The sequence below is a fragment of the Pituophis catenifer genome, unplaced genomic scaffold (assembly GCF_029215685.1).
Source record: "Pituophis catenifer annectens isolate HBS135680 unplaced genomic scaffold, rPitCat1.0.hap2 SCAF_2, whole genome shotgun sequence".
NCBI classification, from domain to species: domain Eukaryota; kingdom Metazoa; phylum Chordata; class Lepidosauria; order Squamata; family Colubridae; genus Pituophis; species Pituophis catenifer.
Genome location: NW_027256882.1, coordinates 8,697,522 through 8,716,611, shown reverse-complemented (window position 1 = coordinate 8,716,611; position 19,090 = coordinate 8,697,522). Strand labels below are relative to the sequence as shown.

Here is a 19,090-nt window from a genome sequence, read left to right as displayed (position 1 = left end):
TTTATGATTAATATATGAAGAACTCATTGAAAAGAAAATCACAAACAGGTTCTAATCTTTGTCTTAACAACAAAGTGATTAAATTAGTGGATTAACAAAATTCTGTGGACATAGTATCCTGTGATTTCAGTAAGGTATTTGACAAAATAGACTACAACCTACTTCTTGATAAGCTAGAAAAATGTAGAATAGGCAGCATCACCAACAGATGGACTGAATAGCTACTTGTTTGAAATGTTATAGGGTCTCCTTCTTGAGCAAGGGGTTGGAGTAGAAGACCTTCAAGGTCCCTTCCAACTCTGTTATTCTGTTATTCTAACAGTAGGCTGAGTTCAAGGATACTGATTGCCTCCATGGTGTTAGAGCATATGCAGCACTAGATTTAAGTGTCACCAACCTAGAGTGATTCTGGGTGACCTTCCCTAGCAGTCTCTGGAGGCAAGAGACCACACTGGAGGACAGAAGAAGTCACTTTTCCGGCTGATGAAGTCTCTTGCTCCAGCATCACTTTCTGAACATGTCCTAAAATAAGGTGACCAGATTTTAAGATTGGTAAAGAGGGACACCATTGTGGGCGTGGCTTATTTTGTGGGCGTGGCTAGCTGGTCATGTGACTGGGTGGCCGTGGCTACCTGGTCATGTGACCGGGTGGCCATGGCTATGTGTATAGAGACTACTCAGAGGGCTGAAAAAAGTCATTTCTGACAGGTCCTCACACTTTTGACTGGTCCTCACACTTATGACCATCCTCACATTTATGCCCATGCAGCATTCTTAACAACCATGTCACTCATTTCACAACTGCTTCTCTTCACCATGGTGATAAGACTGGGCAAAAAACGTAAAATGTGAGGACAGTCGTAAGTTTGAGGACTGGTCAAAAGTGCGAGGACCACTCAAAAATAACTTTTTCAGCCCTCTGAGTAGTCCATATGCACAAAACGACTAACCAGAGGGCTGAAAAAAGTGATTTCTGACAGGTCTTCGCACTTTTGACTGGTCCTCACACTTATGACCATCCTCACATTTATGCCCATGCAGCATCCTTAACAACCATGTCACTCATTTCACAACTGTTTCTCTTCACCATGGTGATAAGATAGGGCAAAAAATGTAAAATGTGAAGACAGTCGTAAGTTCGAGGACTGGTCAAAAGTGCGAGGACCAGTCAAAAATAACTTTTTCAGCCCTCTGAGTAGTCCATATGCATAAAAGGATACAGCAATAGAGAGGGATGAAGGAAGGGAAGAGAAATTAGAGTAGGAGTGAGGGTAAGAGAGGGAGGAAGAGAGGAGGAGAAGGAGAAAGGAAGAGGAAGTAGGGAGGAGAAGAAGAGGGTGGGGGGGAAGAGAAAGTAAGAAGGAAAGAAAAGAGAGGTGCTGGTTTGAGGAGAAAGATTGCTGTACAATAAAAAAGATGAAAGGGAAGAAAGACAACCCCAAACAAATATAAAGATATTAAGATAAAGAATGAATGGTTAAACTTTAAAGAATAAAAGAGAACAAATATGAATAAATAGCAGTAATTAGAAACACACATACAAACATACAATTTATTTTCTTTGAACAGAGTATTTGGCCGGTTCACAAATTTAAACAGTGTTTAGTCACTTCAATTAAATTTACAATTTCTCTATTTCCTTTTTGCCATATTTATTCCTCATCTATTTTTTTAAAAAAACCAATATTACCCTTCATCCTCATCTCTAATCTTAATCAAATTCAATTTTTCCCTTCTATTCTATATTATACCCCTTTCCATTGTCATCTATTTTTATATCCATCCTCACATTGTTTAATTATGTAATTATGTAATACAGTTGTTTAATACAAATTCAACATTTTAATATAAATCAATTAGTTATAAAACTATCTTTTTTGTATATTAATCAATATGAACATGAATATTCCAATTATTTCCATGCAATCCAATTTCTTACAAATCAATTAATTATATTTACCAATAATAATAAACCAAATAATTTCCCCCATATATTCCTCTGAACCACAACTTAACCATTTCTGCTTTCAACACAATATACAATTAATAGTATCTCAATTATTACAATTCCCTAGTTAAATACAGCTTTTTTTTCTTTTGTGTTTTAAAATCTTGAACTCTCCTCCTAAATTTCCCATTGTTTGCAGTTTTTCACCTACCTTTTTTGGGGAGGAAAAATAAAAATAAAAATAAATCTCTCTGTGCCTCATTTTGTCACGTTGCACCAAAGATCCTGGTTTCGGTTTCGGTTCTGCAGCTTAGCTAGGGGAAAAAAAAACTGCTTCAGGAACTCTTTACACTGGTTGCCTGTAGGGCGGCCCTTTGAAGCCCCGGGCAAGAGTTTAAACAGTTTTTTTTTCTTCTAGCCATCAGCTGGGGCTCAAGAGGCAGCGGGACTCAGGAGGCAGAATGAAAAATCGGGACTTTTTTGAAACGCCGCAGGACGCGGGACAAATTGCTAAAAATCGGGACTGTCCCACCAAAAGCGGGACGTCTGGTCACCTTACCTAAAAGGAAGGGCTAAGATCACTACAGAACAGTGCCCCACAGGGTATATTTTTTCACCAATGTGCTTTTTTCCAGCTACCCCTCATTAGATGGAAGAAGTTCAGGATCCCAAGAGGACAAGTTACTTCTCACTGTAATTATCACCATGCAGGCCTTGAGACCTTTCCTCCAACTTCTCCAAAGACTGCCTTTGACATAAACATCATACTGAAGTCACATAGAAGGGATCTTGCATTAGAAAAGAATAAATACCACAGGTTATCTCTTTGTGGCTCAAGTTACTGAAGAGGCAGGAGCTGGACTCTTAAATGTACTTTCTCTCTCTTCTAGGTGAATCTTGGTTTGTCTCGGTCTGAATCAGGAAAGCCCCTGGATATTCCACCCTGTGCGAATGCTTTTAATTCTGCTAATTCTTCTTTAGAAACAGGAAGGAGAGTGATTCAGCCCCATGAATTATGGATCTCCTGCTTTTCCTTCTGATGCTGCTGGTGCCCCAGACAGTCTCTGGGATGCTTAGAAACAAATGTCCACTGAATTTGGACCACCAGGATGGAGAAAAGCCATGGAGCTATTACAGGCCAGGAGATTTTCTTATAGGTATAATCATCTCTGCATCAGCAATAACACACACAACATTACCTTTCAACGTGGCTCCTTCTAGTCAGATTCAGTTGTAAGTCATTCACTGTGTTGGAGTTTCATTCCCTCCATTTGCAATTCTAACATTCTCCTCCTCCTCCTCCTCCTCCTCCTTCTATTGCAGGACCTGACTAATTTCATGAATCCTTTTGATTTCCATGGCCTTTTCTTTTGTCTTATTCTGACCCTAGGTTCTGCCTTAGTTTACCTTCCCAATAAACAACTTGGTTGGAAGAAAATCTTAAAGCAGTTTTTAGGGTACCCTAATAAAGTGGGATCCCCCTTTGAAAAAGGAGAATCTTGAGAACCTTAACCCAACACAACAAAGAAAAATGAAAGAGGAACGTTGGTTGGATAAAATAAGAGTATAACCCCTCCTTGCACAGTAAATCAACTATAAAGCTTGCTTGGTGAATAAGCTAACTACAGACTGATTAGTTTAAGAAAAGGGATTTTTAAGTGATATATTTAGGGGAGTGGAGGAAATGGATAGAGTGGAATAAATGTTAAATTAGATTTTAAGGGGAGGCCGCTTTGAAATGTTATAGTAATATATATAGAAGATTAAATATTAAAGTAGGATTTATCGTATAGTTTTAAAGTGGAAGGTGGTTTTGAATTGTTGTAATAATATATAGATATAAAACACTATTATGTTAAATTAGAAGTTATTTTATAATAGTTATAGTATAATGTTTTTTTTTTTTTTGTTCTCTTCTTTTCTGAAACGTATGGATAAAGGGGGATGTTATGATATTTATAATATTTTTAGTAAGTAAAGGTCAGTATTTTGAGGAGGGAGTAAGTAATCTGTTATGAATTAGGGGTTTTTTTGTTACGAAGAAGTCACAGGGGGGGATGGGTGGGGAGGGGGGGGTTAGGGAGGGGGAGGGAGAGGGGGGGGAAAAAGGGGGAAAAAATTTGTATTTGAAAACTTTTTCAATAAAAAAAAAAACTATAAAGCTTGCTTGATGTTAGATAGCCAGATGCCCCTGACACTAAGACATTTTGGTAACCAGAAGATCCTTCTGTAACTTATCTTTACAGTTTAGGAATGTTATAATCTAATCAATCCATACATCCGTAGGATAAAAGTTTTCCTACATTCCAGTCTGTAATGAGTCTGAACATCATTTCAAAAGAGAGAAAATAAGTCAAATTAAAATACAAAATAACTATGTTAGTTAACAAGTTATAAAATCCATGTCATCTGCCCCTCGGTCCAGTATCAAAAATACTCTTCCTTTTATAATTGTTCTACTTTAATGACTGAATTATTCTGCAACCTGTTTACTGGGTTGAAGAAAATTAATACTGCTACAAATAATGTTGTATTTCTGATTTTTTAATCCTTTTAGAGGACTATCTCCATCTTATCTTCCCAACTCTCACAAACATTAAATGGGTGACTATAATTTGCCTCTGGTTTTGGATCAATTCTGGCTTAAGTTTCAGTTAGCTTGTGGAGAAAAAGAGGATTAAATAGGGATAAAGCATTTTGTTGTTCCTGTTGATGATGATAATATTAACATGAACATTGTTTTACACTAGTTTACCTTATAAAAGGGAAAATATACTGCGCATGATTTTAAATATTGAAGTTTTTAATAAAAATCAGCAGCAGCTGCATAATCTTACACTTGGCTACAACATCCATGACAACTATGATAACACCCTCGGCACTTCAGAGGCCTTGCTGGACATGCTCTCTACTGGAGAAGCCAATGTCCCCAACTACAGCTGTGGAAGGAAGGAAAACCTTTTGGCACTTGTTGATGGAACTGACAGGAGTATCACCATCCAGATGTCAACATTAGCAGGCACCTACAAAGTCTCACAGGTTTGTGTTTGTGTTCCCCTATCTGGCAAAGTGAGTGGAGTGGTAGTGTTTGATGACAGATCCAACTATATCATCTTTATAGAATTCAACAGTTGCTTTCACTATGCTTTTCACTACGGCCATCCGTAGGCTTCATGGCTGGGGATTGAGGCAACAGTGGGAGGAAGGATCAAAAGAGAAATATCTACACATGACACCATCTCATTGCTCTGAGAGCTTCTGCTGCACACTTGTGAAGGTGAGGAGAGACTCTTGTGTTCAGTCAAAGATCGACTACATGGAATGCCAAAGTGCATCATCTCCGACAGGGGTGCAATTTATGGTTAGGTTCTGGAGATAATTCATAAAGATGATAGGGTTCTCCCAAGGCAGGGGAACTCCTGCCGTTTGCTGAGGTTGCATACAACAATGCAGTCCATAGCAGCACGGGACTCACTCCCTTTAAAGTAGCCATGGGGGTGGAGTTTGTGCCCATGCCAGAATACCCAAGAGATCCTCCCACAGCAGTATCCCTAACAGCGTGGGTAGACTCTCTCCAAAATGCTTGCAGTAATGTAAGAAGGGCTTTAGCTAAGGCAACAGAGAGTCAGACAAAACAAGCAGATAAAAGGCGAGCACCACAAGGGACATTTCACATAGGAGATAAAATGTATCTGTCCACAAAGTATCTAAAATTAAGATTACCTTGTAAGAAGTGAGGTCTAAAGTACATGGGACCATTCTCTGTTGTGAAAGTGATTAACCCAGTCACCATAGAATTAAAATTGCCTTGAATACTGGGGAAAGTGCATCCAGTATTCCACTGTAACTTGCTCAAACTGGCCTGGGGTCTAGACTAATGCCAGTTGAGAGAGAGGATCCAGGACCAATAATAGTAGGGGCAGGGGTGAAATCTAGCAGGTTCTGACAGGTTCTGGAGAACTAGTAGCAGAAATTTTGAGCAGTTTGGAGAACTGGTAGCGGAAATTTTAAATAGTTCAGAGAACTGGGAAATACCACCTCTGGCTGGCCCCCGAGTGGGGTGGGAATGGAAATTTTGCAATATCCTTCCCCCAGAAGTGGAGAGGGAATTGAGATTTTGCAGTATCCTTCCCCTGCCACACCCACCAAGCCACACCACACCCACCAAGCCACACCCACAGAACCAGTAGTAAAAAAATTTGGATTTCACCACTGAGTAGGGGATGAAAGTCAAACGGATCCTGGATTCTAGACTATATAAGGTTAAGCTTCAATTCCTAGTACAATGGAGGGATTATCCAATTTCAGAAGCAAGGTGGATAAAAGCTCAAAGCATGACGACAGAGTGATTAATAAACAGATTTCATGAAAAATATCCCTACAAGCCAGGGGCCACTTCATAGTGAGGTTGGGCGTCCTAATACCACTAACATGTGCTTACTGTATTCCAGGTATCACCCACATTTTAAGGGGGGGGGGTTGCCTGTCGAGCTTCAAAGTGTACTCAGGCTACTTTCACCTTTACTGCTTCACAGCTTGCCATCAGAGGGAGGGAGGGACGGAGAGATTGAAATCTGTATTTCAAACAATAACAAGAAACTGTTTTGGGGACATGCCCAAAGGCAAAAAAATATTGGACAAAAATACACACTTGGATAGAAAAATGATAAAGAAACATATAGACTTAAAATCAGAAATATTTCCGTTGGGTATCATACCAGAAAAATATAATAAAGGGAATATTTAGTTAATACTACATGTGTTAACAGCAGCTAGAATTGTATTTGTATTTGTATTTGAAAGAGCATAGAGATAATATTCTTTCTTTTAAGAATAATATTAATTCTTAATATGGTATTCGTTCTATCAATGGTTAACAAGCAGAAACAGAAGATTTTTTTTTAATTTTTAAAATTTTTATTAATTTAAGAAACCACATAATACATTTATAAATGCAAGTAAAACAATTTACAACAAACATCATCTTTATAACTTCTACCTATAATATCTGAATTGTTACAATATCAATATCCTATATTCTTCAATATACAATATTTCTCACTTTATATAATGATATTATTTTATTGATATCTCATGTCTCTTTCTTAAATTTCATTTGATGTAAAAAATTATTTTACTGTAGTGATATCTTTTCTTTTATTTAATTTTTCTTTCTTTTTTCTTCTCTTTTTTTTTCACTTCCCTCTAACCATTTATACCATTTTTGCCAGACCAGATAATATTCAGATTCTTCTTTTCCTTGGATCTCCTTGGTAAGTTTATCCATCTCAGTGCATTCCATAATTTTGGATATTAATTTCTCTTGAGTCGGGACCTCTTCTTGTTTCCAATTTTGTGCGTATATAATTCTTGCTGCAGTCAAAATGTGTGTTATTAAATATATTATTTCTTTTTCATATTTGCTTGTAGGTATTCCTAATAAATAAGTTTCTGGCTTTATAATAATAATAATAATAATAATAATTTTATTTCTATACCGCCCTTCTCCCGAAGGACTCAGGGCGGTGTACAGCCTATTTAAAAACACAAAAAACACAACAACAATTTAAAATTTAAAATCATTAAATAATTAGGCTCCAATTAAAATCCCAGAAATTTAAAATACCCCAATTTAAAACGTTATGTTAATAGCCCTGCCTGGCGGAACATTGGCACCTTTTGAGTTATTATTTGTTCCAGTTGCATTTTTATATTGTTCCAGAATTTTTTAGCTTTGGGACATGACCACCATATATGATAGTATGTCCCTTTATGCGCTTTACATTTTCAACAGAGTGGAGATGTGCCGGGAAACATTTTAGAAATTCGCGCCGGTGGTAGATGCCACCTATAGAACAATTTATAAGCATTTTCTTTGTATGGTACAGATAATGTTAATTTATTAATATTTTTCCACAATTTTTCCCACTTATTTAATTCTATTGCATACCCAAAATTCGTCGCCCATGTGATCATATTCTCTTTAACTACTTCCTCTGCTAGTTTATATTCCAATAGAAAATTATAAATTTTGGTTATTAATTTCTCATTGGGGCCTAATAAAATTTTATCCAACTGATTTGGTTCCATTTGAATTCCAGTTTTTTCCATATCAGATTTATATCTGGATTTTAATTGCAAATATGACCACCACTCTATTTCCACATTTTGCATTCTCAATTCTTCTCTTGTTTTTAGTTTTCCTTCTTCATTTAAGATGTCCTTATATGTTTTTAATTTATTTGTATCTATTGTATTTGGATAAATATGTGCTTCCATTATGGAAGTCCACCTAGGAATCCTATCATAGTGATATTTTCTGATTTCATTACATATTTTAAGGAAATTATCTCTTACAATATGTTTGCGAAATTGTTCTTGTTTTGTAATTTTCTCTCCCCAAAGATATGCATGCCAACCTCTTGTTAAGTCAAAACCTTCCAATATTAATGTTCTTGTGTTTTTGAGTTCGATCCAATCTTTTATCCATATTAACGCTGAGGCTTTGTAATAACTCTGCCAATCAGGGAGTCCCATTCCCCCCCTCTCTCTTTTGTCTTGTAGATGTTTTAATTTGATTCTTGCTTTTTTTCCCTGCCAAATAAATTTTAATATCATTCTGTCTAAATCTTTAAAATATGTTCTTCCTGGGTTTACTGGTATTACCCTAAATAAATATAACACTCTTGGCAGAATATTCATTTTAATGGTAGCAATTTTGCCTAAAAGAGACAATTGGAGTTTTGCCCATCTTTCCAAATCCTTTTCTATTTGTTTAGCCAATTTAATATAATTGTCTTCCTTCAAGTTAGATTTTTAAAAATACAAGAGAATGACTAATTTTGTAAAAATGGTTTACTAAATGAATAAGTAAGCACTATTGTCACGATATGTTTATTATCAGTGATATGATGAGAAATTATTGTTACTATATGATGACTACTAATGTTATGAATGCTATTGTGATGATGATGATGATGATGATTACTTAAAAAAACTATACCCAGACAACACACTGTTTATATAGAAATTGAATTTTTTGCTTTTTCTATAAATAAAAAAAAAGAAAAGAAAAGATAGAAACTGTTTCATGGGAACCAAGGACATATCAACAGGTGTTCACCAGAGTTGTGGAAATCTTTCCAGAACAATACCTGGTCATCTAATTGGACAAAGTGACCTAGACTAATTTAATTTAATTTAATTTTAATAATAAAATTTATATGCCGCCCTATCTCTGAGGATTCAGGGTGGCTCACAACAATAAAACAACCAGTTAAAAATAAAAAATACATAATATATAATTTATATTAAAAAAACCCAAATCTAAAAACCCTCTCAGTCCAGGCTGGGCGATGTAAACAACCATGTTTTTAATTCACGGCAGAAGGTGCAAAGGTCAGGAGCCAACTGGAGCCCCAGGGGAAGTTGATTCCAAAGGGTGGGCGCGCCCACAGAGAAGGCTCTACCCCTGGGGGTCGCCAGCCAACACTGTCTAGCTGACGGCACCCGGAGCAGGCCCTCCCTGTGAAAACGCACCAGGCGATGGGCTGCTGTTGCTGGCAGCAGATGGTCCGCCAAATATCCTGGGCCTAAGCCATGTAGGGCTTTATAGGTCATCACCAGCACCTTGAATCTCACCCGGAGGGCAACCGGCAACCAATGCAAGTCACGCAGGAGACATGTAACATGAGAGTATCGGGACCCTCCCATCACAACCCGCGCGGCTCCATTCTGTACCAGTTGAAGCCTCTGAGTGGTCCTCAAGGGCAGCCCCATGAAGAGAGCATTAGAGTAGTCAATGCATGAGGTAACTAGTGCATGAGTAACTGTGCATAGGGCATCTTGGTCCAAATACGGGCGCAACTGGCGGACCAGACGAATCTGGGCACATGCCTCCCTGGTCACGGTAGTTATATGATCTTCTAAGCTCAACCATGAATCCAGGAGGACACCCAAGTTGCGCGCCCTGTCTACAGGGAGCAAAATTTCACCCCCTATAGCCAGCGATGGAATCTCTCCTTTGAACTGAGATGCTGGCATCCACAGCCACTCAGTCTTGGCAGGATTGAGCCGAAGCCTGTTCCTCCCCATCCAGATCCGTACCGCTTCCAGGCACCGCGACATCACATCGAGGGCATCACTGGGCTGGTTCGGGGTGGATATAAAAAGCTGGGTATCATCAGCGTACTGATGACACCCCACCCGGGAACCACGGATGATCTCCCCCAGCGGTTTCATATAAATGTTGAACAGAAGGGGTGAGAGAACCGACCCCTGAGACACCCCACATTGAGGGGCCTCATGGTCGATCTCTGCCCTCCTGCCAACACACCTTTCGTCCGACCCGAGAGGTAAGAGGAGAACCACCATAAAACGGTGCCTCCCACTCCCAACCCCTCGAGGCGCCGCAGCAGGATACCATGGTCGATGGTCTTGAAAGCCTCTGAAAGATCTAATAGGACCAGAACAGAGGAATGACCTCTGTCCCAAGCCCTTCAGAGATCATCCACCAGTGTGACCAATGCCATCTCCATGCTGTATCCGGGCCTGAAACGCTATTGGTATGGATCAAGGTACTCCGCTTCATCCAGGGCCACTGGGAGCTGACGTGCCACCACAGTCTCAACAACCTTCGCAAGGAAGCGAAGGTTGGAGACCGGACGAAAGTTGCTCAAAACAGCTGGATCCAGGGCAGGCTTCTTGAGGAGGGGCCTCACCACCGCTTCCTTTAAGGTGGCAGGAAAACTACCCTCCCCTAAAGAAGCAGCTATCACCACCTGGATCCAGCCACATGTCACCTCCCGAGCTGAATAAACCAGCCAGGAGGGGCACAGGTCCAGTACACATGTGGCAGCACTCAACTTCCCCATGATCCTGTCCACTTCGTCTGGCGTAACAGGATCAAACTCTTCCCAAGGCACAAGACTCTCCGCTTCCTCACCGTCTGACCCTGTCCAGTTAGAGTCCAAGCCGGGGGAGGGGGGGAGAGGATTCTATATTTTAATTATACTGAATTGCCTGACAATTACCCAGAGCTAGTTTTACTTTTATTCTGTGATGAAATGATGTACTCATTGAAGTTTTGCCTTAAGAGACTGGATCGTCTCAACAATGCTTGATTAGGTTCGTCAGTCAGAACATTGACATTCTGGAGGTGATAAAGAAATACTATTTTCAATCTTTATGCTTAATCTCTTGCATTTATTTTTCTAAATACTATTTTTATGTAGAATTTGTTAATAGTTACATAGTTTGTTAATATTCTGTGTTTCATATTCTGTAACTTGATATGGCCTCATGACTAATCAACAAGAAAAGTTGGATGCATGAAAAGCTAAAATTTTTAACTTGGTAAGACCCTGATTATAATATAGCAAATATTATAATCTTTGTTGCTTTTTCAGGTCAGTAATAGAATTGCTTCAGAGGCTCTGAGTGATAAAAATCAATTCCCTTTTTTCCATCCGATGTTTCCCAAAGAAGGGATCCAGTACCCAGCAATTGTCCAACTGCTCCTCCATTTTGGATGGATCTTGATTGGTCTCTTTGCTCCAGAGACAGAGAAGGGAGAGCATTTCATGAGAACTTTTACTCCTATGCTTGTCAGGAATAGAATTTGTGTTGCTATATCACAACAATTCTCAACAAATGGACATACATCAGCCCTCAGGGTTGCCCTCTCCAAGTGGAAACAAGTCAATATCTTTGTTCACTTCATAGAATTTGAGTCCATTGCTAACAGAATTCATCCTTTCCATTCAACATTTGAAAGTTTGCCAGGACACATTGAAGGGAAAGTCTGGATCATGACAATGCTTGGAGTATATACAATGAAAAAGTACAGGCGTTACAAGTATGTTCATAGTATTTGGACCTTTCCTTTTCAGTGGAAAAAGAATTTGAAAAAGGATAATACCTATAAAGATTCTTTCTTGGTGGAACATGAATTTCAAGATGACTATTTTCACTGTTCTGTTTCAAAACAGATCTTTTCTGTCAAAGGGCAGAGAAGATGCACCCAGAAAACACCATTGGAGACCCAAGAGAAAAAGAATAGGATGAGGGTCCAAAATGGAAGCCATACTTATAGTGTCATTAAGATTCTGGCCCATGCCTTAAATGCTGCATCCAAATCCAAGAAAAGGATGAAGGAGGGAGAAGAAAGGTTGAGGACTCCAAGGTTGCCGCCATGGAAGGTATGTGGTCCCAACAAAGATCCATCAAACTAAATTCCTTTTCAGGGTTTTTTTGGTGCTGTCTGAGCTTGGTTGTTCAAGATCTCAAGCTTCCTACAAGAGGACATGGAATGATAATCACCCTGTTGTTTTCAAGGAGTTTATGAATGCTCTTGTTATTTGGGGGGTTTCTTCAACTGATTTATGACCTTTCCTAAAATGTTTCTTGTAATTGACAATTTTTGCCATTTGCATCTTCTCACTATACTTTTTGTCAATATACTATATGATTGAGAACTATTACTGAACCTTTGTTCTTGAGTTTTAAAGATAGTGGCCACAGGCCAACTCACAATATTTGCAAGTTAAACAACCATAGAAGAAAGATTCAAATGTAAAAAGAGATAACAAAACAAGATTTCTGTTTTTAAAGTTCCTGGACGTTTCCATTCTAGTTCCATCTATTTCTAAAGAAGAAGGAATTGTTCAATCTTTCCCTGCTGAAAGTGTACGTGGATCAAAATGGAGATGTAGCAGCAGATCTGAGGATCTTGAGTAGGGTATTTCTCCCCAAGAAGAATCCCATCGAAAAGGAATTGGGGTATTTTGACAGGCAGCGACTGATAATCAACCAAGGTGCTTTATCACAGCTAAGGTTGCTCAACAAGGTGAGGAATTTTTTTTAAAATTTGATTTATATGCCGCCCTTCTCCGGAGACTCAGGGCGGCTAACAGTGTGTTAAGCAATAGCCTTCATACTTTTGTATCTTTTATACAAAGTCAGCTTATTGCCCCCCCAAACTGGGTCCTCAATTTACCTGCCTTAGAAAGAATGGAAGGCTGAGTCAACCTTGAGCCTGGTGAGATTTAATTGCAGACAGCTGGTGTTAAATTACAGTGCTTTAGTCTGCAGAGCTATCCAGGAAAATCTGGCTAGAAGAAAAACACACATAAATCCTATGAAGAAATAAGAAAATAGATATTGTACCTTTACAGGGAGGATACATGAGATGTGGGTGTGACTTACTGATGATGGCTAACGAGCCAGAAATAGATCTATATAATCTCACCTGGCAGCAAGAGTTTGCTGGCTGCCAGAAAGAAAAAAGCCCAGAATCTAGTGGATGTGATTCCACTGAGCTAGGGCTGCATATATATATCAGATATGCCAGAAGAAAAAGGGAGGAACTAAATGAGGTACAAGTGCAATTGTATCTCTTGAAGCCATTTGGAAGTATTCATAGGCAAATAGTCATATTTGCCTACGTGTAGCCAAGAGACGTACATAAGCGCACCAACGTACTTACCGTCCCTGTCCTACTGTCCCCATTTATTCGTATCCATATCCTGTGTTCATAATCATGTTTATACTTATATCTGTTATCTTATACATGCTTGACAAATAAATAAATAAATAAATAAATAAATAAATAAATAAATAAATAAATAAATAATACACTATTTTGCTAATGTTCATGTCCACCTCCATTTTACATCCACGGTTAGTTCTAACATAATTCCATTGGCATTTCTTCATTTTCTTCTCAGTCTCTGCCTCAGTCCAAATGTGTGGAAAAATGTCAGCCAGGATTTGTGAAGAAGCCTCGGGAAGGAGAGCCATTTTGCTGCTACGACTGTCTTCCTTGTCCAGAGGGGACCATCTCCACTCAGGAAGGTGGGTGACGCCATAAGGAAACCTTCTGAATTCATTCAGGGCACTTTGATCAATATGCATATCAAAACATATATCAGTTTGATTCATTTGTTCTTAATTTTCATGGTGTCCAATTTCTTCCATAATGGCAAGAATAAGAAAAAGATCTTGAAGGATGAGGCAGGAAAAAGGATGTTGTGGATTGGGTAGAAAATCTCTCTTTTATTTGCCAGTTGGAATGTGTCCATCCATATTTATCTTCCTTAGGGACATCTGAATTCTTTGTAACTTGAGGTATTTTTTTTTCTTCTTTTCCTCCCAAAAGCTAGGTGAGTTTTATATTTCCGAGAGTCTTATAGTCCAAAAAATACAGTAACATCTTTTGTTGAAGCTGAAGCATGCTGTTTGCCTGGGGGCTATGATCCGAAGGCTTAGGGAAGAAGAAAAACTGAGATGATGTTCTTTTACTTTTAGCAGCTTGACCTTTCGGTCTTTTCTGAGGCCATTTCTTAGTATTTTACAGAAAAGGAAGGAAGGTGGTGTTTGTGTTTGTGTGATTACTTCTTAGACTACTTTGTGGGTCTTCCGAAGCCAGACATTTGAGTTGCAACTCCTGCCTTATGGAACACTTTCCCCCTTGAAATCCACCAGGTTTCCACCCTCCTAACCTTCTGGATATTTGGCTCTTCTCCCAGGAATTGGGGTAAGGCAACATCAGTGTAGGATGAGAATGTGGTGGGTTGCATTAGTGAGGGTGGTTGGGGTGCCAGGTATTTCTTCTGGATTTAATTTTGTTCTTGTTTTCATTATTAGTGATGAAAATTATTAATATATGTATATATTAGATTTCTTATTTTTATATTAAAGTTGCCCAAAGATGGGTTTTAAGATGGGAAGCCAGACATATGTAATACCTTTTGCCATTTGCTAAAAAAAATCTTTCTTGAAATATAGAAAGATATAAATGAAATCTTTGTTTTTTTCTCAGATACTGAAAAATGCACCAAATGCCCAGATGATCAATATCCAAACAAGAAGAGACTCCAATGTATGCCCAAAAGAATAACCTTCCTGTCCTATAATGAACATCTCAGCATCATCCTCATTTCCTTTACTCTCCTCCTGTTCCTAACTACAGGATTCATTTTAATCATATTCCTTCAACACCTAGAAACTCCCATTGTCAAAGCCAACAACCGGGACCTCTCCTTCATCCTCCTGGTCTCCCTCCTACTTTGTTTTTTGTCCTCCTTTCTCTTCATTGGCAGTCCAAGGAAAGCCACCTGCCTTCTCCAACAAGCGGTTTTTAGCATTGTCTTCTCAGTAGCCGTGTCTTCTGTGTTGGCCAAAACTCTCATTCTACTGCTGGCCTTCCTGGCCACAAAACCAGGGAACAGGATGGGAAGATGGTTGGGAAAGAGATTGACTTACACCATTATCTTTTCTTGTTCTGGTATCCAAATTTTCATCTGTGCCATGTGGCTGGGAGTATCTCCCCCATTCCCTGACTCTGATCTGTACTCAGAGCCTGGAGTGATCATCCTTCAATGCAATGAAGGCTCTGTCGCCATGTTTTATGTTGCTCTTATCTACATGGGTTTCCTAGCTGCCATTTGTTTCACAGTGGCTTTCTTGGCCAGGAACCTGCCTGGGGCCTTCAATGAAGCCAAGCTGATCACCTTCAGCATGCTGGTCTTCTGCAGTGTCTGGGTCTCCTTCCTGCCCACGTACCTGAGCACCAAAGGAAAGTCCATGGTGGCTGTGCAGGTCTTCTCCATCTTGACTTCCAGTGCTGGACTGTTGGGTTGCATTTTCTTCCCCAAGTGCTACATTATTCTCCTGAGGCCAGATCTAAATACTAAGGAACAACTAATGATAAAAGTAGGGACCTGACGATGAAATTGTTTCTTAGGGTTATAACATTTAATTATTGATTTCAATTGTTATTGCTTTAAATGCTTCGTTTGCTTCTGTTTGACAATTGATGTTATTTACAATGGAAGAGAAATAAAAATAATTACATTAATCAAATTAAAATCTAAGATAATAATCAAACAATAAAATAAATTAATAATTAATGTTTGTGGCTTTTTTAACTGTTGGTAGTCTTTTCCCTCAAGATTCAGGTTACCCAATATTTGGCTTAAGCAACCCTTTAAGAGAGGAGACAAATGAAACATGTCCTGGGATTTGGACTGCTTTCAGCTTGGTAGGTATCTCCAAAGTTGGTTAGGAGGGTCTCAACCTCATCTCCTTCATGGTCATCAATTCCCCCAAGGTCTGGTTGTATTGGGAGGAGATGGGTTAGTGTAGACGATGCGGTGTCATCACTTCAACAGTTCTACTTGGGTTTGATGTTCATTCTCTCTCTCTCTCTCTTTATGTGCTCTTCCTCATCAATCTCCCTTCATTTAAGCTCCAGATCAACTTTTTTTTTCTTTTTTTTTTAAATTTGATTTATATGCCGCCCTTCTCCGGAGACTCAGGGCGGCTTACAATGTGCTCAGCAATAGCCTTCATCCTTTTGTATATTTATACAAAGTCAGCTTATTGCCCCCACAAACTGGATCCTCATTTCACCTACCTTGGAAAGGATGGAAGGCTGAGTCAACCTTGAGCCTTGGTGAGATTTGAACCCTGCAGTAATTGCAGGCAGCTGGTCTTAATAAGCTTAATAACAGGGTGCCTTAAACCCCTGTAGTACCAAGGCTTTCACCCTCTTCGTGGCTTCCTCTGTTTCTTCACCTCCAGTTTCAGCTTCTCTGGGCTGCTGTGCTGAACAAACTTCCTAGTGAGGAATCTTCTTTAGCAGACATTTTCCTAGCCTGTGAGTTTCTGAGAGGGCTGGTATGTAGATATCTTAGTTACTTTTCATTTGTGTGACTGCCCTAGCACTCTCTGGCCTATCCATTGTTGTCAGCTTCTAGGGGGGAAAATTAAAGATCTGTGGTTGGTGTGTCACCTCTGCTGATTGTCAGAGGAATTAAAAGAAAAACCACCTCTTGATTCCCTGGTTATTCCCCCCTTTTGTTCAATATCCCACTTCTACCACTATATCATAATGGAAAAGGTGTCCTCAGGATAATGATGCTAGAACTGAAGAGGGCAATCCAAAAACAAACAAAAAAAAATAACAAAAGCCCAGGCCTGGATGGAATTCCAGCAGAATTGTATAAGGAATTTCAAAAACTGTTAGAAAACGTACAACTATTAGAAACGTACAATGAAGTATTAAAACATGCTAAGATACCCAAATCCTGGACTGAGGCTTTAATAACATTCATTCCCAAAAGCAATACTGAAAAACAAAAGATCCAAAATTATAGGCCAGTCTCACTGTTAAATGCTGAATTATAAGATATTTATGGCTATAATAGCAGACAGAATTAAAAATATATTAAACGAAATCAGACACCCAGACCAAAACGGATTTCTGCACAACAGACACATAAAAAATAACTTAAGAACCATTATGAACGTATTTGAATACTATGAGGCTCACCCGGAAAAACAGGCAGCTTTGATATTCCTGGACGCACAGAAAGCTTTTGATAACCTAAATTGGGACTTTATGATAAATCAACAAATAGCAATGAACTTTGGAGAAAACTTTACTGAAATGGTCAGAGCAATATATTCCAACCAGAGAGCAAAAATAATGGTGAACAAACAGAAAGTTTCAATATAGCTAAAAGAGTAAGACAGGGATGCCCTTTATCTCCTCTGCTATTCAGTCTCTCAATGGAAACATTAATGTCACAAATTAGAGATAATTCAGAAATAAAGGGATTAAAAATTAGATCACAGGACTATAAAGTCCAGGGATTCGCCGGAGATTTGGCATTTATTATTGAGGAACCTTTAGAATCTGGACAACTATTACTACAAGATATAAACCATTTTGGCAAAGTGCCAGGGCTCAAAATAAATAAAAAACTAAAATATTGACTAAAACTCTAACAAATAGACAGAATGAAGAACTAGAGGAGAAATTGGGAATCTCGAGAGTTAAAAAAAATAAATTTTTAGGAATATGGCTATCAGCAAAGTGCACCACAATTAAAAAAGACAATTATAATACACTCCTACAACAAATACAAAAAGATTTGGAAAATTGGACTAAATTACAAATATCATTAATTGGCAGAATTTCAACAATTAAAATGAATATATAAATTATTTTATCTTTCTCAAACAGTACCAATAAAACTAGAAAAAAAACGTTTTTGAACAATTAAATAAAATGACATTGAACTTCATTTGGTCAGGGAAAAAAAAACAATGTATCAAATTTAAACAATACAAGATAGCAGAAATAGGATGGTTTTGGTCTCCCAGATTGAGAGCTCTATTATCAGGCGGCAGCTTTGACATGGCTCAAAGATTGGATTCAATTAAAAAAACAAACAAATATTACCAATAGAAGGCCATGATCTTCCACTTGGCTGGCACAGCTTCCTCTGGGAGGGAAAGAATAAATACCACTCATATTTCCAGAGACACATATTAAGAGATGCTCTACTAAAAGTCTGGGAAAAAATCACAAAGAATCATTATAGGAAAGTCCCAATTTGGTTTTCAACGATGGAAGCAATGATACACCCAAACACCACAGATTTGAGCAAAATGGTGAGTTATGCAGAATTACTAGACAAAAAAGGAGAATTAAAATCAGTTCAAGTGTCTCCAGTGATGAAGCACCTACAACTTCCACTGATTAATTGTCCTAATTAGGAAGTTTCTCCTTAATTCCAGGTTGCTTCTCTCCTTGATTAGTTTCCATCCAGTGTTTCTTGTCTTGCTTTCTGGTGCTTTGGAAAATAAGCTGAGCCCCTCTTCTTCGTGGCAACCTCTCAGATACTGGAATACTGCTATCATGTCCCCCCCCTGGTCCTTTTTTCTCTAAACTGGTCGTGCTCAAATCCTGCAACCGTTTTCACATGTTTTAGTCTCCAGGCCTTCAATCATCTTGGTTGCTGTTCTCTGCACTTTCCCCAAAGTTTTCAACATCTTTTTTTGTAATGAGGTGACAAAAACGAAAAAGGGAAAAATCCAACCTAAAATCAAAGAGAAATTTCCTGACAATTGAAACAATTATCCAGTGGAACAATTTGTCTTCAGAAGCTGTGGATGCTCCAACACTGGAGGATTTTAAGAAGAGTTTGGACACCCATTTCCCTGAAATAGGGTCTCCTGCTGGAGCAGGGGGTTGGACTAGAAGACCTCCAAGGTCCCTCCGAACTGTTATTCTATTATTCTGCCTCCAGTGGCTGGGGAGACATTTCCATTTCCTAAAAGAAAACCTTACAC

The 19,090-nt window shown here is 38.7% G+C and overlaps 1 protein-coding gene across 1 annotated transcript; it reads left to right on the top strand.

Annotated features, from left to right (window-relative positions):
• Positions 1-2,963: 2,963 nt before the first annotated feature.
• LOC139309820 (vomeronasal type-2 receptor 26-like) lies at positions 2,964-15,673 on the top strand. The gene is made up of 6 exons (XM_070934023.1): positions 2,964-3,181; positions 4,699-4,987; positions 11,356-12,147; positions 12,582-12,794; positions 13,675-13,801; positions 14,769-15,673. Exons 1-6 carry the CDS (start codon positions 2,964-2,966, stop codon positions 15,671-15,673), a joined length of 2,544 nt encoding a protein of 847 aa, XP_070790124.1.
• The last annotated feature ends 3,417 nt before the right edge of the window (positions 15,674-19,090 follow it).